A 20,041-nucleotide genomic window follows, 5' to 3' on the forward strand; every position below is an offset into this window, starting at 1 on the left:
ATCGGGTTTGGCGACAAACATCGTAGAAGGCCACCCCTTGGTAAAGCATTCTACATCGGTTTTCGTAGTAACCGATGTAGAAATGTCAAGATACTACATCGGTTTTTCGAATAACCGATTTAGAATTATTTTTTTTAATTTTTTTGCTTTTTTCTACTCTAAAATCACTATCCTTCCCAAAAACTTACAAGGCCCCCTCATGTTATCATAATATAGTAATATGTATATGTTCTTGTATTAATGTGGCAATTAGAATATACAAATGACATGGACTAAACCAATACATGGACTTCAAAATTAAGAACGAACTAAATTGGAATATTAGCAGCATTTAGCTTACTAGCGATAAAATGTTCCACTAACTAAAACTACAGGCCTGTTTCATTATCAATCAAAAGATGAAAAACACATACCTCACAATTTTTTTCTTAAAGAAAAATTTAAATTCAATATGTATACTCCAGACAAGTTCAAAGATCATATTATGGCTTGCCACATCATAATAATGAGATAAATTGTGACTCATGACCATATATAATGCTCCATCAAATGCAACAAATCCAATACTATGATCAGAACGAAATTTGATTAAAACCTTATCATCATCCAAAATGTTTTCTTAGAAAATTGCAAAGCATTATGCACTGATCTTTCTTTAGGGTTGATTTTTTCCTTGACCACAACCCGTTCACTATTGAGCTATGATGTAGCCATCTCTAGAAAAGGCAAAGGTAAATTAGGATTGAACCTGCCAATTGTTAAATAAATTAAATATTAGTGTTTTTTTAGAAAATAATAAGTTAAACTATTTATTTAGTCCCTAGCCTGTAATTGTTTTCATTTTAAGTTTTAGTTTGTAGATGAGAAAACTATAAATTTTAGTCCTTTCACATGCATAAAAGTTCAGTTTTTATTCTTAATGTTTTCATTTTAAGTTTTAGTTTGTACATGAGAAAACTATAAATTTTAGTCCATACACATGCATAGAAGTTCAGTTTTTATTCTTAATACCAAAAAAAGACTTTCTAGCTATGTAAAATTGCTATAAAAACTTTTTGTCGGTGATAAACCACTACAGACAAACTATGTAGAGAGTAGAGACTAAAACACATAATTTTTTGCTCAACTAAAACTTAAAAATAAAAATAAACATACGTACAGATCATGTAAATAGTTTAAACTAAATAATATTTTCACGTTTTCTATATTTTTATTCTTATGGTAAGCGGTAAATATATGTTATTTTTTTTCATATATAGAAATGTTAGAAGTAAGAAGTTCCTATGCAATTTAACGAATGACTTTAATATACTCTGAAGTTGCAATTAACAAAGTTTCTTAACTTTAATATACTCTGAAGTCTCCCCTGTTCCACAATGTTGCCAGCTTGAGAAAGAGCTTCCTGGCTCTTGCCAGAGAGCTTAGCCAAGGTGACAGTGTGAATGCCTCCAATCACAGCTATCATAGGGACAACAGCAAGAGTCACCAAAGCCAATTGCCACACAGCAGTGAAACCCACAACAAAGCCAGAAACAAAGGTGGCCATGTAGTGAATGAAATTCCCCAACTGCACAAGAACCATAAAAAAATGAAAATTGAGAAAAACTAGTCCAAATCTAGTAACAGAAACAAAAAAAAAGGAACTTGTTGAATTTGGCACTGCACCTTCTCACTAATGGCATCCTGGACCATGATAGCATCGGTGTTGATGACAAAAACTATGTCGGATGTCCGAACCTCGGTGTCGAAGAATTGAATGTCCTGGTTCAATACAGCCTCTAGATACTTGATTCTCATCGTGGTTGATTGCCGCTCCCCGCTCCATATCCAACACGAAATCTCTGCAACAACAACAACTACAGTAATAACTTCAAACCCATCAAAATCAAAATCCAAAGCCAGACAAACACAAACAAAGAATCAGTGAGACAATTGAATTGAATTGCAACTCAATTCACTGACCTGCCCATGAAGAAGCCCATATAGCAGCCCCCACCACCAGGAAGTAAAATGCATACTGCAAAAAAAAATAAAAATAAAATATCACACAAATGTTAATTTATTCTGCAAAGTTTTTTTAAGCTTTTTATTTTTTTATTATCAGAAAATATTAATTTGTTAATTTTGTTAGAAATGTCAGTTTGCCCTTTACCATAAGTCAAGTTTTCTAAGTTCAATGGCATCCTGCTTACCCCAACAGTCATATATACATTCAATGTGAATCATAGAAAGTAACCAATTAAGTTTTCTAATCACATACAGACGTACTGAAAACAGAATGAGACAAAATCAGTCAAGTCTTGTCAAGCTCTCTCTCTCCTCATTATATATATATATATATATATATATATATATATATTGTTTGATTGTAATAAAAGCTAAGCTAGTGAGTGAGCAGTTTTTTCCTCACAAAATCAAAGCTTCAAGTATCATCAAAATCAAAATATTTAGATGATGATAACAAAAAAGGTAATTGCATCAGCTATTTAAATAATACAACAAAATCAAACCTGTCAAGTCATCAGCAGGCACATAGATAACTTGGACAGAGGTTTTTAGACACAACTAACATTCATAGATTAGAGAAAGACATTTGAAAAAGCATCATTGAAGGCATGCATATAAGAGTGGAACACAAAACAATCACAAAATTAATATGTTGTTTATAAAAATATCCAATTAATGGAACCAGTACCTTTTTATCTTTAGTTTTCTTAGTTAAATTATGATCATCCTTCCTTCTCTTGCTATTTTCTTTCTTCTACAAGAAAATGGAGAAAAAAATGCCATTATAATAACATATCTCAGAATATAAGTATAAAAGCAATCCCAAAAATAACAGTAAGCTTCTTTATTTCTCTTTGCATAATTAAGGTTGGTGGGGAGTGATTAATCTCTTTAGGAACTTATCAAAAAATGTCATTATAATAAGACATCTCAGAAACTAAGTATAAAGCAATCCCAGAAATAACAGTAAGCTTCTTTTTTTCTTTTTGTATTATTAAGGGTGGTGGGGAGTGATTAGTCTCTTTGAGAAGTTATCAAAAAAAGTGTGTTACACCATTCTAATGGAGGAACCAATCACCATTTACCCTTTTCATTCACAAAGCAAAATTATGATCTAGCACAATTTTTATATTTTTAGTTAATTGATGACAGTTATAACAACAGCAAACCTTTTCACTAAGAACATCTTGAATTACGAGGCTGTCGCTGGAGACGCTAGTGATGATCTCTGAGGTGCTCGTGACATATATGCAAATCAAAGTACTCCACATCTTGTCTGAGTACTGCTTTCAGATACCTGCATCTCATTCTCGCCGCTTGTCTTTCGCTTGTTCTTGTCCAACAATAACCCTCTGAACCAGAATATATAATAATAATAATAATAATAATAATATAATTATTATTATTATTAATTAAAGAAATAAAAAAGATGATACAACAATATCATTACTTTAATTTGCATGGCGTGAATTGAAAGAGAAAAGGAAAAGGAAAAGGAAAAATGATTGCATAATCGAAACTCACCGAGGAAGCAAACCCCAAAAGAGGCACCAGCCAAATATAACCAAGCCACTGCATTCTGCATAACCAATAAAGCCAAGAAAGTTAACAAAGTTATCAGTAAGCTTCTCTTTCGTGTTAAGTTCTTTCCATGTGATGAAAAATTATTAGATAGCTTCAGATCACCGTGTATCTATGGTTTCAATTAATTTCCACATGACATAGAGATTAATTAAGATTATATGATGATATGGAACTATATAATAATTTCTTGTGTGCATAAAGAGAGATATGAAAAATTGAACCTTATTGATGTTATGGATGAAAGTGTTTCCATCCATGTTAGAGGAAATTCCAATGTTATTCATCATGCGGCTACTGATATACAACACTAGAGGGGTGGCCAAGCCTTCCCCAACTGCCCCAATAGTACCTAAAACCATAAGAAACAAATCTTTGCCATCGGCATGCATGAAAATGGACCTAAACCCAAGAGACCCATTTTTCTTGTTTGTTTTTCTCTCCTGGCCAACCATAGCTACCACACTTTTCTGATCCCTGCCCATTTTTAGACACACCCTTTTTCTTGAGAAACAAACAACAGTGAGATTCGGAGACCCACTTTCTTCAAACTAATAGAGCATGTTTTTCTTTTTTCGCTGCCTTCTTGGCTTGCTTCCAAAACCAACTTTTGTTTCATGGCCTTGAACTAAGTTGTTGCGACATTCTGATGAATTTATAGGAATCAGTGTGGGCAAAAGTGTGGTGGGGCAAAACTCATTGGGACCAGAATAGCTAGGGTCAGGGTTATTGGGGGAATTCTTAATAGCATGTGGAGAGGTTTAGTGTGCTGTTGAGGATGGAGGAACATGTGATGTGAGGAGGGGAATTTGCTCCTGTTTGACTTTATAATCATCACACTGCAAAAGCATCGGGACATTTTTCATAGCCATATATATATACTGCTACTACTTTTATAAAAGCATTTTCTCATCTTATACCACTTTCAAAATTATTTCCCAAGATATGCCACTTTTACTGCTTTTGCTGACACAATTCTTCTTCTTCTTTTTTTTTAAATAAAGGATTGGTGAATTTTGGGCCCTTTTTTCCGTATATTTTTATTATTTATTAACTAACATTTGATCTGACCTTTGTTATCGAAAGAAATCCTTAAGTATAAGCTTAAGAAGAACCCATCAGGGGTTGCCCAGAGAAAATTGGCATTTTAAAGCGAAATATTCTTAATACTGTATTGTCTTTAAATTATTCATAAAGTACAAATATAATTTGTTTATATATAACATTTATAAAAAATTGTTTAGATTTTTTTATTTTGCTTTTCAAGATGTGGAGTATATTATTTTCCAATGATCGGTTTACCTAACTTATTAAATCATGTTTGCTTATTTAATAAGATTTAACAAAAAAATCTCTTTTGACTTAATGCTAAAGTTCTAATCATTCTCCATGTGTGAATGAAAGAAAAAGTCTATTTACAGTATGTAATTTCTAAAGCGTGTAATACGGAGATGCTATTTCATGAAAAGCAGTAGAGAAGTATAGAAATCTACATAATGCTGCAGCCATGAGACTAACCTCCACAAGCCAATCAACCAGAATTCGACGCATGCTAGGATTAATATCTTTCTGCAACTTCTCCATGTAGTTGGTCAATGGTTTCCTTTGAAGCTAGAGTGATTTCACCAAAACTCATCGTCAATATTTTTTGTAGTGAAAGTAACCTCTTTTCTCAGCATTATAAGAGTATTACATTGTAAAGTTCTTTTGTGCAGCAATATTAATATTATAATAATACTATTATGTTACAAAACAAAATTAGCTCTCCGCCATCCAAGAACACTTGCTATTTTGCTACCAGTGAATGTTATATTCTGAAAGAACTTTGTTATAAATGCAATCAGACTGTGAAAATAACAGAAAAGGCATAAATAAGATCCTTGAACTTGAAAAAACAGAAAATAACATTTTGCATTCTCCAACTTTTAATCATAAGAAATAAGCAATTCAGTTCAATTAGTTAATAAAAAACAAGCAACTAATATATTTTTGAGAAAGCAGAGCATGTCTGCTAAAAAGTTCAACAACCTCAATGTTAAAGCCTATGTATCAAGTAGCATTTAGTGCTTTGTATGTTCAATCAGAGAGTTACATAAATTTCATTTGCCAATTAGTAATTTAGTATGTCATACTATATGCCTAAAGTCTGTTGCATACTAGTAACATGAGTTATTGAAAAACCTCTGTTTGGAGAGTTCTGGAGTTCATCAGATTTCATAGAGTTTTGCGTTGAAAGTGTGGTGTCTGCTGATACACCTTCTCTTACGGTGTCATTTGATTCAACCATCTTTATTGGATAATTCTTTAGCTAACTTTGGTCCAACATCGTCATGTGAGGATGAAACGTCAGTGGAAACACTTGAGGCAGCAAGCTTGGTGTTTTTCTTTGTACAAACTCCTTTGGCCTACATAATGGATAGTCAACCAGCATCACTAACTACACTAATGATATCTCAGACTTAGGTGTAGATGAATAACAACTTTTTAAAATTATAAAAATCATTTTGTGATGAGAAAAATCAAGATAACGTTAGCTTTCCCCAAGTGTCCCCTAAATATGATACACCAGAATTTTAACAGCCAATCAGCTATGCAATTCCCCAAATGGTTGGCAAAAGAAGAAAAAGAAGCACCGTAGTTGATTTACCTGGTTCAGAAAATGATATCCTGCATGTAAAGTTTGAACCACTGACCTCCTGAAAGGGTTTCAGAATAGAATCATCATAACCATTGTTAGTAGCTGCTGTATTTATATCTGCTATCAACTTCTCTGTGAAACCCCTCTCGGCAAAAAAGGCAGAACAGAAAACACTATATAGCCCAGATAGAGGAAGGTGTCATGATATTTCAATCCCACAAAGTCATATCTGAAAATTGAAATAGAAAAACTTTCCTTTTTTATAAAATGTTGTTTTGCTGAACATCTTTTAAAATAGTAAAAAAATAATAATGTTGAGAAGTGTGTGTGAGTCACTGTAAACCCCCCGGTACCAATGTTCAACTCCTCCCTATGAACAAAAAAAATTGATCTAACCCAATCCTTTGAATATCAAAGCATGAGAGGCCTACCAACAAGTTGAAACAAGATTACAAGCATGAGATCTACATCAAGGCATACATATGAAAAATAATGTTGAAACAAGATTACAAGCATGAACAGATCTTAAAATGAGTAATAAGTAATAACTAATAAGCACCAAAACAGCAGCAGCTATAGAACCCCTTTTCTGCACTTCAACCTCAAATTATGTGTCACTCAAAATGCATACATGCAAAACATAGAATCAATGAAATTAACTTCAGGGTTCAGATAGTTAATTAAATAAAATTTGACAAAACAAACATTCTAGCCAGACATTTGCTACTTCAAATACAACTCCCAGTTATACTTTAATTTAATTTAATTAAATAAAACGCACAGTCTGTTAGTTTAAAAACACTGAATCAAAAAGGGATAATGGCATACCCCTTATCCCTTTTTTTATCAATATCACAAACATTTACCTGAACTATCTCATCAAAATTTGATGCACACACACTGGAACCTTGTCTTTAGGAAGGATCCGAATCTGTGCACCACTCTCAGCTGTCATTCTCTTTATCACACTACCACCCTTTCCTAAAACGCATCCAACTTGAGCAGTAAGAATAAGCAGCCTAAAAAAAAAGGAAGAAGATTTATTACTTTCTTCATCCCCTTCAGTTGTCTCCTCTACTCCCTCAACCATCCAGTCACTACTCCCTCGAAATCTCTGGCAGTTTCCATCATGTTATGAAGGGTTCATAACTACTAGTAGCCAATAAAAATCCAGTCACTACTGATCCAAAATTAGTGTCAGGCCAACCTTTCCCACTTAAAACCTTTTGCAAACATGTCACAACAGCGCAAATTGCTTCTTCCTAAGCTCCAACAACCTCGAACCAGCCGTGTTCTCGGCGTCCAAAGCGGAAATTTCATTCTCCAACTCTAAAATAACCTTCATAGTCTCGGACCTCGGGGCTGCATGGCAATCAACTTCCTAATAGCCTCGCACTCCTCTTTGTGCCTTCTCTCAACCTTGCTCTCCTTAAGCTGCTTATTGAGATCCTCAATGTCATCCTGCGCCTGCAGGATTTGGTGATTCATTTCCTCCTTCAACTCGTTGAATATCCTTCTCCCTAATGTTGGCCTCCACAATCGCCTTGCTCTTCAGAAAAAGAATCTCGAATGTCATTAGCTCCTGCAGAAAGGCTCTGGCGAGCTTCTCGCAGTCGTTGTAGTTGTTGTCTTTGTCCTTGTCGACTTCGGAGACGAACGAGGTGAACTTCTTCTGAAGCTTCTTCAAAGGAGGGTCGCCCCTGGTGGTGGTGGTGCGCGTGAGAAGCCTGTGCTTCATGATTACATCATCTTCGGAGGGACTGAAGGCGTAGTTCGCCGCCACGGAATCGCCACGCGTCGAAACCTTCCTCATCTTTCCCAGCATCTCGATCACTGATGCAAGGCAAAAAGGGGGGAAAGTAGTGTAACGAGTAAGGAGGTCAGAATGGTGGTTGCTGCTGGGGCGGACGGCGCAGGAGCCGTGGCGGGGGAGGGAGCGGGTCCAAGGTGGCGAGGTGGGAGCTGAACTTGGAGCGAGTGAGCGAATGTGTATGAGAGCATCAGAGTGAGAGCGAGGGTCAGCTAAGAAAGTTCGAGAGATGTCAAGGTTGAGTGGAGGCCAGCAGGGAGAGGAAGGTTTAAGAACTAGGGTTCAATACGCGTTTTGTTTTTTTTTTTCCTGAATTACGACGGGTTTTTACTAAAACACGATGTGAATTTAATTACATATAACATTCTAAGGCGGTTTTCAATAACCGTCTTAGAATGTGTGTCGTAAAATACTCTAATTCTTACAATAATTACAAAAATGTCATCGTACCACTTTCTAAGCCGGTTCCTATACAACCGTCGTAGAATGGGTGTCGTAGAAAGCTATTTTTGTAGTAGTGTGTATCAGTATCCTTTTGAAGGTCATCACACTGATACTTCTGCAAGCGAACACTCGGTGGTGTTGCGAAAACACATCCTCATTTTTCATGACTGATTATGACCCCTTCACAGCAACATGATGCCTCAAGTGTGCCAACACCTAACGCCCCATTAGGTACGCAATGGAATGTACTCGGAGCAATACTTGATATGGGTGACTTATTAGGTGTTGATTTGCGTGACCAATTTTTTGCTGAGGCTGATGAAGTAGAAGTGGGGAGACATCGGGGAAGAAGAAATCATGATCGCCAAGCGGGAAGATGGGATCGACCATATGGCATATCCTCACGTCATCACGGATATCATAATGATTGATTTTCATGTCTCTGTTTAAATATGTTGTTGTATGTTTCTCATTTGAATTTGACACTTAATCTATCGTATGCAGTTTATTAAGGCTTACTAATGGATACAGTTTATGTCGCGCATCAAACTATAATAATAAATAATGTTTAATAAAAAACTAAAGTAGACAAACGAAAATAACTAATGTTACTAAGTAACGATTTCATTGAAGACCACAAACTAAATACATTCTTAGAAGGACAGCTTCATTAAAAATTGACTTAGATCATCATTGCCAAAATAACCGGCATGTTAGTAACTAACGATTTCATTGAAGACCACAAACTAAATACATTCAAGAGAACTTCAACCAATACAAGTCACTCGCCTAACATACATAAATCAATTAAATGAACAACTCCCACGATCAGATTGCATTGGACATCGACACCTGTTGTGCCCTTCTGCTCCACATCTACTACATTTTTGTCGGTGCTCAAATGGTTCAAGCCAATCCATCTCATTCCTTATCCTTGTTGATTTTGGCCGACCTTTCGCACGAATTGTAGTTGGGTCAGGGATAAGTGTCCATGCGTCATCAGAAGGAGGAATTGCCGCTTCATTCCTAAGAGGCCACCATTGTGCGGAGTAAGCTTTTAAGATGTGCTCATTTGTGTAAACAACATCTATATATTAGTAGTAGTTCATGCTCACGTAATCACAAGCTGCAATAATGTGTGAACATGGATAGTGAAGCGCAGAATACTTTCCACATTGACAATAATGATCATTCAAGTTAACTGTCCACTTTTGTCCGCCACGTTGCGTTATAGGATTGAAGGTCTCCTCTACTTCAAACCTTGTGGAGTGGATATCATACACACGAACGATGTGCGAACAAGCTTGTTCTTGATTTTTTATTAGTTCTTTAACAAGCTTAGAACAATACATTTGTCCTTCATTTAATTGTCTTTGGGCTTGGCGACCACGATCAACAAAGTACTTTCGACACCTATTATATGTTGATTTCACCAACGCTGTTATCGGTATGTTGCGACAATCCTTCAACACCTTATTTATACATTCAGAGAGGTTGGTTGTCATGTGGCCATATCGACGTCCTTCTTTATCATAAGTCATGGTCCATTTTTCCTTTGAAATGCGATCAATCCATGTTGCTATGGCTGGACTCAGTTGACGAAATTTTTCTAAATTTTGATAAAAAAAAATATGCTTGCAAGGAGTGTAACCTGCATGAAATTAGTTAGCAACAATAATTTTAAGTATACATGAAACTTAAATTAACGCCACCATGATAGATGAAATCTTACCCAATTTCTTCAACATTTCTTTTTGTTTGGTATTATTGAATTTGCGATTGAAATTGCTTACTATGTGTTGAATGCAGTAAACATGATAACCGTGGGGAGGTTGCCAATCAAGTGCTTCGTTAGCCACAACAAACTTTATACTCGCGTGACGATCAGATATGAGACAAATATCATTTTTATCTGTGACGTGTTCACGCAAGTGTGCCAAAAACCATGGCCACGCTGTTAACGTTTCACCTTCGACCACGACGAATGTTAGAGGAAGGACACCACCATTTCCATCTTGTGATGTGGCCATTAAGAGGGTCCCACGGTATTTTCCATATAAATGTGTGTCGTCAACTTGTATGATTGGCTTACAATACTTGAAAGCCTCTTTACATTGACCAAAAGTCCAAAACACTCTATGAAACTGACGGTGTTCGGACTAACCGTATTCCCAATAATAAAATCGTCATGTAGTATTTGAAAATACGATCCAGGAGAATGATTTTGCATGTGTGTTAGCCACGACAAAAGTTTCGCATATGACTCTTCCCAATCGCCATATTCAATTGCAATGGCTTTTTGTTTCACCAACCAAGCTTTTTTGTATGACACCTTATAGGCAAATTCACTGTTTATCCTCTCTTGAATCAAAGAAATTTTTATTGATGAATCTTCTCTAATCATGCCTGTTAATAAAATAACAAAATTTAAATGACAATTAATGCAAAAGTAGCATAATATGAACATAAAAAACGTACCTACTACACAAGTGACAATTGAATCTGAATCAAGCTTCTCGTGATCTTGTGTCATAGTCATATTCAGACATGTGTGTGGTCCACCCCATTGTGTGACTTTCCATGAATCAGTTTTTTTAGATAAAATTGTCCACGTATAGAAAGGGCAAGGACACTCTGCGCTTTTATTCAAGCAACAAATGACATACTTGTTCGATTTACTTTCAACAACTTTGAAACTTTGATGCACCTTCATAACATATTATTTCAGTGCATTTTTTACCGCATCTTTACTATCAAAATCCATGCCAACATATAATTATTGCACAACATTAAAACTCAATGACATCTCCAAACCACAAATGTCCTCCTCATTAGGATGACTTCAATTGATATTGTTATAATGCAAAGCATCATTCCAAAATGAATTTTGAATTCCTTGTACACCTAATAGTTAAAAAAAAAATCAGGTCAATATGACAATCATACTTATTTACCATTAAATACAATTGTCATAAAATGATAAATGTATTCACCTATTTTGTTATTTAATAAATTATACCTTCTACTGGGTGAACAATTCTTACTGGTTGAATCATGTCGGTGACTTCATCGTCTGTATCAGATATACCGTCAACACTATCATCTTCGTCTAAAGACTCTTCAACGTATGAGTTAGACACAAGATCATCATCATCATCATCTTCATCACCATGTAAATTGCTCACATTTCTTGGCGATTGCGCCTCATTATTAGATAAATTATTTTCACATGATGTAAGAGAATTTGCAGAATGAAACATAGAACCACCAGCCACATCCTTTTCTGTGTACAATTCCAGAACTGACATTTGATCTTGTTGTTGAAAACTTTCGAGCATGGCTTCAACATCTTCGTCATCACAAATTTGCAAAGTAACATATTTTCCAAAAACTAAAAATCTACAACTGATAACATAAATAATTTCATTATTTTCTAACTTTACCTTATCTCTTATCTTTTTTCAAAGCATTGAAACTAATTTCACGTTTAATCTGAATTGCTTTTTTATTGCCTTCAAATATTACACCATCATTCTCTTCATATACCCTTCCATTGAAATACAACACTGTTATAACTGAATTCATGATATACATACAAAAACAATATTTTAAATAATTAATCATAATAATAATAAATTCAAAAATAAAAAATCTAATCACAAAAAGCCTCTTTACTGGAACTTCACATTAAAACTTTATTCTAAAGAAAAATTATTAACTTCAAATAAATATGATGACAGAGACTTAAAAAACTTGAACGATTTCAAGGTAGTAATTTTAAAGGCAAAATAAACCATCAACGAAGTTACTATTATAAATAATTAATCTTAACAATAATAACTTAAAAATAAAAAAGGTAATTAATTAAATATGATGCCAGAAACTTAAAAGTAAAAAGTAAAAATTTAAAAAGGTAGAACAAAGCAACGCTTTCAAAGTAGACATTTTAATTACATTATAAAGCATCAACCAAGTTATTATTATAAAGGCACATGAACAAAGCATCAACAGCAAGCTAATCTAATTAAAAAAATACTACACACTTTATATTGAAAAATTTTTCCGCACTCAAAATACTTACTTCAAATAAATATGATGCCAAATTTTTTTTTATTTTAGACACGGTTGAAGTTGAAGGCTCATAAATTTTTAACACACGAACAAACCCATGAACACCAAGCTAATCTAATTAAAAAAAATACTACAACTTCATAATAAAAAAATTTTCCGCACTCAAAATACTTACTTCAAATAAATATGATGCCACAATTTTTTTAATTTTAAACACACTTGAAAATACAAGGCTCATCAATTTTTAACACACTAACAAAGCATCAACACCAACCTAATCTAATTAAAAAATTACTACAAACTTCATATTCAAAATTTTTTCCCGACTCAAAATATTTTTTTCAAATAAATATGATGACACAATTTTTTTAAAAACAGACTTTTACTTTAACCCTCACAAATTTTTAACACGAACAAAGCATCAAATACAAAGCTAATTTAATTAAAAAAAATTATAATAAAAACTTCACACTCAAACTTTATTCCGGCCTAAAAAAAATTACTTCACAAAATAAATTTCATGCCACACACAATTGTTTGATTGCGAACTTCAAACCTTTAAGGTTCACCAATTTCAAAAAACGCAGAGCAAACAATTTTAAAAACGCAAGCAATTTTAAAAACGCACAACAAAGTATGACAGAAGCTGGAATTTAAAGCTGCATGATCTTGTCAGCACCACTGGCTATATCTTTGATCTCGCCAGTAGCACTGGCTATATCCTTGATCTCACCAGTAGCTCTGGCTATACCCATCGTCTGAAAAAGCTGTCTGTTGGGATCTGAAAAAGCAGTGCCAAAATCTAAAAAGCATTGTGCCTTAGCTACACAACCTGTGCAAATCGCCAGTCAAACTGGCTACTCCCGTTGCAGGCCAAATTGTTAATTTGAGTGGCGAGACCAAGCCACGTGTCGCATCCGGGGCAAACTCGCCAATGGGGCTGACGATTTCTTTGGAGTTGCATGCATTTTACGTAGCAAAAGAGACTCATGCTGGAATTTGTTTTAAAATAGCACTATTTGAGGTTTGAGGAATAAGTTTGTAAAAGCAGCCCCTTTAAGACAATTTGCCACAGAATGGAACCCTACAATCTGATTGTGCAAGTTACTTCATTTTCTTCCATATTAACTTAACAGTGATACTGATTAGTACGAAAATCTCTCACACGAATGCACACAAATTCAAAACTAACCAATGACGTAATTTCTTAAAAACATTCAGGTAGTAAAGAGAATAAAACCTACACCAATCAGTTACTGGCTCATAAGATTCGTATGGATTCGTTGAATAACATTTCGTACCTAATATCATTTTCCTTAGCCTAATTAGTAATACTTAATTAGTAATCAAAAACTAGGATTGAAATAGAAACCAAAACAAAACACAAATAAAAAAAGTCCAAAAACAAAATTTAATCAAAACTCAAGATATTCATGGTTGACAATGACACAGCTCCAATCAGCCAAATTACAGACATGGATGAAATCAAAGAAAAGAGCAACAAGGCATACCAAAAGAGGAACTTGTAACCAGCAGCATGAAGGGTCACTACATCAGCAGCATCATGTAGATTTTGCAGAAGGCCACATTGTGGGAAACTCAAATTCTTGAAACTTTAGCTTAATTTCTCGATCTGTAGGAGCTACACATTGCTACCATTATATATCAGTGACAAATATGAGTAACTTCACAAAAAACACACACTTTTCCGGAAATTCCTTATTTGCCTCAACATATTATGGAGTGAAAATGGCAAGTTAATGTACAAACTGTGGTACAGTGCATTCAACAAGAGGGAGAAATGTTAGGTGAGTTTGTTAGATGGAATATTGAAGGGTGGTATGATGTTTTATTGGAGTGAAGTTGGTGATGAGTTGAATTTCAAAGGGAAGAAAATGAAACCAAGTACAAAACCGACTATTAAATGGAGCACGGTATCTGAATTGAAGCAGAGGATAGGAGAGTTATGGCTTGTCAGTTGTGACAGAGGTTTGAGAAGCTAAGAAGAAAACCAAGTACGCTAAAGTTTTCATGTGTCAGAAGTGCATGGATATTCGGGGTTTATTTCCTTCTTTTAAGATATCTTGCACAGATAAAAATAAGTTGTTGCGTTCGTTTTAATATATTAAGGTGAGATTTAATTTTGAAATTAGTTAAACACACGGTATTATTTTTACCTTTTTCTCTATTTATTTTTTCATTTTTTTTATTTCTCTCCAACAAAAATACTTTTTTATTTTTTATTTTATTTCTCACCTATTTCTACTCTCTCTTTTAATTTTCATTTATCGTATTTCATTCATTCTCTCTATCAAACATAGCAACGATGAATACTATATTTTTTCTTGATATTTTATGAATTTACTTATGCTATCTATCAAACATTTTTACTTCGTAACAATGAACTTAGTTTGATGGCGTTTGGGATGTGGACTAATCCGAGCTATTTGCACTCATTCATGGTTTGAACTTAGTTTGGGAGAGAGGCTTTTGCAAAGTTTGTTGCGAAATGGATAGCTTGAATTTAGTTCAGACTCTCATTAATGGAGGTGTTTGTGTTCCTGGCCATCGTCAAGCTTCTTTGATTGTCAAAACGTTGGATCTTCTTAAAAGGGATTGGTGATAGTTTCTGTTAGCCATGTTTGCAGAGAAGTTAATAGTGTAGCTCATTATCTATTATAGCTAGTTATTATGAAGGCACCCAATAGTAAAGCCACCTTTTGTAGCATAAGTCAAAAAGGGGTGGATGAAATTTTCTTAAAACTACATAGCCTGCAAACTTAGTTGGAAGGGTAGAAAAATTTTGCCTTGGCATTTAATGCTCAACACAAAATTTTGCCTATAAATAGCAAGGCATTTTGCTAATTTGATCATCCCATCACAACAAGTAGCATCCTAATTTGAGAGAGATCCTTGAGTAATTTGTGAGGTGTATTCTCCTATTATAAGAGAGTGTGTGTAATTGTTCTCTCTTTATATTTAGAGAGTGGCCGTAATTTTTCTTTTAGTTAGTGAAATTATTTCTTTGGTCTTGTCTGTTGATTTTCCTTTATCCGTTGAGGGTTTTTCACATTAAAATATTGTGTCCATTTTGATTTTTCTCATCTCTTATTTTAGTTATGAGTGATATTATTTTGTTACTCTAATACTCAATAGTGATATTAGAGTCAATAGGTTGTTGATATTATTTCGTTGCGATACATGCTGGTACGCTGGTATAGTGTCGAAGAAAATTCTTAGTATGCTTTGCGGTTGCGATTAGTCTGATCTTCCACATCAACAAAGAATTATTCTTGTTAATGGATATATAGTGAGGTAGTGTGAAAGTGCATGTCTAGGAAAGTTCTGGCTAAGAAAAGACTTGATATATAAGCGTGTCTGTTGGTAACCCACCTTTCTTTCTTGGGAACTTACCTGGTGCATTAGTTCATGGTCTACAGTCATTCTTCCAGTCAGCGGTACTATACAAGGTGGAAGTTGTGTGAAATCATGGTAGCAAAGTATGAGATAAAGAAGTTCAACAGGAGTAAATTTTCCAAGCAAAATGAGCTATTCTTGAAGAAGAATCCAAGCGAAAGAATAAGGAAGAGAGGCTGGAAAACTCCAAGCAAGTAGAGGCTTTAACGATGACGAGAGGCAAATCAACAAAATGTGGCTCTAGTGGGAGTCAAAACCATGGTAGATCAAAGTCTCAAAGAAGGAAGAACCTCAAATGCTATAATTATGGCATGAAAAGACACTTAAAGAAGGATTGTTGGCATAAGAAGAGTGGAGGAGAGAACTCTGGAGTATCAACCTCTCAAGGTTGTGTTGCTATTACCTCAGATAATGCAGATGTCTTGTGTAATGAAGTAGCAATTGGTTCTAGAGGTGGAAGACAACTCCATGATTGTTGGATATTGGATTTAGGTGCACTTGACACATGACTCCATGTCGAGATTGGTTTTATACTTATGAATCTATCTCAGAAGGATGTATGTTCATGGGGAATAATCATGCCTTGGAAATTGTTGGGGTCAGTATTGCCAAATTTAAAATGTATAATGGTACTGTATGCACAATTCAAGGGGTACGACATGTGAAGGGTTTGAAGAAGAATCTATTGTTTATTGAGCAATTGGATGACCATGGGTGCAAAATCCATACTGAAGGTGGAATCTTGAAAGTAGTGAAGAGGGAAATCTTGTAATGATGAAAGTTGAGAAGATCATAGCTAATCTATACATGCTTTTGGGAGATACGTTGCAAGAAGCAGATGCATCAGTTATAACAAGTCAAGAAGAAGCAACGATGATGTGGCATTGTAGACTGGGTCACATGTTAGAGTGAGGTCTGAAAATTCTTGTAGAATGTAATCTTTTACATGGGCTCAAAATAGTTAATTTAGCATTTTGTGAGCACTATGTGATAAGTAAGCAGCATCGGTTGAAGTTTGCCAAAGCAACTGCCAAAAGCAAAAAGATACTAGACTTGATCCATTTTGATGTGTGGGAATTGCCCAAAGTATCCCTAGGAAGAGCAAAGTAATTTGTATCATTCATTGATGATTACTCTAGGAGATTGTGTGTGTACCCCATCAAGAAGTCAAATGAGTTTCCAGTATTCAAGGAATTCAAAGCATAAGTAGAGCTTGAAACTAGTAAAAGAATCAAGTGCTTGAGAACAAATAATGGAGGAGAATATGTAGATGACAATTTTTTGATATTCTACAAGCAAGACGATATTGTGAGACAATTCTCTGTTCTACATACACCTCAACAGAATGGTGTGGTAGAGCAGATGAACATGACTCTCATGGATAAAACAAGAGTTATGCTGAGAACAATAGAATTGCCCAAATCTTTCTAGGTAGAAGCAGTTAAGATCGCTTGTAACTTGATAAATTCTTTGCCATCAACAACGATTGGTTTAAACACACCGATGGGATGTGGAAATGCAAACTAGCTAATTATTCTTCCTTACTTGTATTTGGATTTCTTGTGTACGTGATGTATAACTCCTACGAAAGAACAAAGTTGGATCTAAAATCCAGAAAATGTATATCCTTGGGGATGCTGATAATGTTTAGAGGTATCACCTGTGTGATCCCATTGCCCACATGGTTTTTGTTAACAGGAATGTAGTTTTTGGAGAAAATGAATTGGAAAGTGAGCAGAAAAATGACAACACTAACAAAGACACTACTATAATGCAAATAGAGAAGAAGTTAAGAGAAGATTACTCTTCTGAAATTGAACAGGAGCACAAAAAGTAGGAAAAAGTGAGGCAAATGGTGGACAAGTACTTCAATGATCAACAAGGTCAAAATTTGTACCAGCTCTATACTCAGACTGCGTCATGGTAATCCATGATGTGTACTATCCCCTAATTGAAAAAGGGGAACCATCAACCTTTCAAAAGGCAATGAATAGTTCAGTTGCTTCGCTATGGATGATAGCAATGCCTGAAGAAATGGAAGTCTTTCATAGGAACAAGACTTGGGAACTTGTTGAATTTCCAAAAGGTCGAAAAGCCATAGGGTGCAAATGGGTCTATAAGATCAACGATGACAACAATCAAGTAGAAAAATATCATGCTAGATTGGTGGTCAAGGGTTATGCTTAGAAAAAAGGTATCGACTTCAATGAGATATTCTCTCCAGTTATTAGATTAACCACAATCAGAGTTGTTCTAGTTATGTGTGTTGCATTTGATTTACATCTTAAACGACTTGATGTAAAAATTGCTTTTCTCCATGGAAAACTAGAAGATGAGATAAATATGCTCTAATCGAAAGGCTTTTAAGAACAAGGAAACTTGTTTGTAGGTTGATAAAATCTTTGTACGGTTTGAAGCAGGTGCCAAGATGCTAGTACAAGAGATTTGATTCCATCATTGTTAGCCTTGGATACAACAGAAAAATTACTTTAGACCATTGTACGTGCTACAATGGATTTGAGGATAATGATTTCATCATTTTTCTATTGTATGTGGATGACATGTTGGTGGTAGGCCCTAACAAAGATCGAATCCATGATTTGAAGGCTTAATTGGCTAGGGAGTTTGATGTGAAAGACTTCGAACCTACAAATAAGATTTTAGGGATGCAAATTCACCGAGATAGAAAAGATAGAAAGCTTTGGCTTTCTCAAAAGAATTACTTACTGAAAGTCTTGCGATGCTTCAACATGCAAGACTATAAACCAATTTCTACCCCTCTTCCTATCAATTATAAGTTATCCTCAAGTATAAGTCCTAGCAATGAAGCGGAGAGGATGGAAATTTCTCGAGTATTGTATGCATCAATGCTAAGAAGCCTTATGTACGCCATGATTTGTACTATACCAAACATTGCACAAGTAGTAGGAGTGATTAGTAGGTTCATGGCAGATCTTGGTAGAGAGCACGAGAGTGTTGTGAAGAGGATCCTTAGATACATTAAAAGAACCTCAGGTGTCGCATTATGTTTTGAAGGATCAAAATTTATTGTCACAGGCTATGTCGATTCAGATTTTGTAGGTGATCATGATAAAAGAGAATCTACTAGTGACTATGTGTTTACACTTGTAAAAGGGACAATGAGTTGGTTATCCGAGTCTACTATAGAAGTTAAGTGCATGGCAACTACTTGCAAGGAAGCTATTTGGATTCAAAGGCTATTGGAAAAATTGGGCACAAGCAACAAAATATTATTGTGTATTGTGACAATCAAAGTGCCTTGCATATTACAAGAAATCCAACCTTTCATTCAAGGAAAAAGAACATAGGTGTTCAATATCACTTTGTCAGATAAGTAGTAAAGGAAGGAATTATGGATATGCAAAAGACTCACACTAAAGATAATCTAATAGATGTCATGACCAAGCTGATCAATGCAAACAAGTTTGCATGGTGTTAATCCTCATTTTTCTATAAAAAAATGTAAGCAACAAGGAATTGGCAAGATAGAGATATTTTTGAAAGCACATAAAAGTAGCTTTAAGTGGGAGATTATGAAGGCACCAAATAGTAAAGCCATCTTTTGTGGCATAAGTCAAAAAATGGCGGATGAAATTTTCTTACCACTACATAGCTAGGCCTGCAAACTTAGTTGGAAGGGTATAAAATTTTTTCCTTGGCATTTAATGCTCAACACAAAACTTTGCCTATAAATAGCCATAAACTTTGCTCATTTGATCATCCCATCATAACACGTAGCATCCCAATTTAAGAGAGAGTTCCTTGAGTAATTGGTGAAGTCTATTCTCCTATTATAAGAGAGAATGTGTAATTGTACGTTCTCTCCTTATATTTAGAAAGAGGTTATAATTTTTCTTTCACTTAGTGAAATTATTTATGTGGTCTTGCACATATTTTTCCTTATTTGTTGAAGGTTTTTCACGTTAAAATATTGTGTCCATTTCAATTTTTCTCATTTATTATTTTAGTTGTAAGTGATATTATTTTGTTACTCTAATACCCAATAGTTATGGGGTTAATTAGCATTTAGAAACCTCTATGTATTTGGGGTT

General features: G+C 34.8%; 1 protein-coding gene and 1 pseudogene across 8 annotated transcripts; both read right to left on the reverse strand.

Moving 5' to 3' along the window:
• Positions 1-420: 420 nt before the first annotated feature.
• Positions 421-7,381, reverse strand: LOC114418514 (ABC transporter B family member 1-like). 8 transcript variants are annotated; one of them, XM_028383900.1, is made up of 12 exons: positions 7,093-7,381; positions 6,236-6,284; positions 5,770-5,993; positions 5,107-5,199; positions 3,813-4,427; positions 3,532-3,586; positions 3,177-3,359; positions 2,696-2,761; positions 1,963-2,017; positions 1,666-1,856; positions 1,344-1,567; positions 421-748 (listed from the first exon to the last, which is right to left on the reverse strand). In XM_028383900.1, exons 7-12 carry the CDS (start codon positions 3,276-3,278, stop codon positions 700-702), a joined length of 687 nt encoding a protein of 228 aa, XP_028239701.1. In that variant the 5' UTR covers positions 3,279-3,359; positions 3,532-3,586; positions 3,813-4,427; positions 5,107-5,199; positions 5,770-5,993; positions 6,236-6,284; positions 7,093-7,381; the 3' UTR covers positions 421-699. The 8 variants fall into 8 exon arrangements, with proteins under 8 accessions (XP_028239701.1, XP_028239706.1, XP_028239700.1 ...); XM_028383905.1 differs by lacking the exon at positions 3,813-4,427 and having other exon boundaries at positions 1,666-1,841; XM_028383899.1 differs by lacking the exon at positions 3,813-4,427.
• Positions 5,868-8,345, reverse strand: LOC114419662 (annotated as a pseudogene).
• Positions 8,346-20,041: the final 11,696 nt, after the last annotated feature.

The sequence above is a fragment of the Glycine soja genome, chromosome 7, assembly GCF_004193775.1.
Source record: "Glycine soja cultivar W05 chromosome 7, ASM419377v2, whole genome shotgun sequence".
In the NCBI taxonomy this organism is placed as follows: Eukaryota; Viridiplantae; Streptophyta; class Magnoliopsida; order Fabales; family Fabaceae; genus Glycine; species Glycine soja.

Excerpts from the sequence above, each read along its gene's own strand:
- LOC114418514 (XM_028383899.1), bottom strand. The coding sequence starts at position 3,278 with ATGTGGAGTACTTTGATTTGCATATATGTCACGAGCACCTCAGAGATC. Across the intron at positions 2,762-3,176 it reads AAGATGTTCTTAGTGAAAAG|AAGAAAGAAAATAGCAAGAG; the intron begins GTTTGCTGTTGT and ends ATTTTCTTGTAG. Across the intron at positions 1,568-1,665 it reads AGGATGCCATTAGTGAGAAG|TTGGGGAATTTCATTCACTA; the intron begins GTGCAGTGCCAA and ends GTTCTTGTGCAG.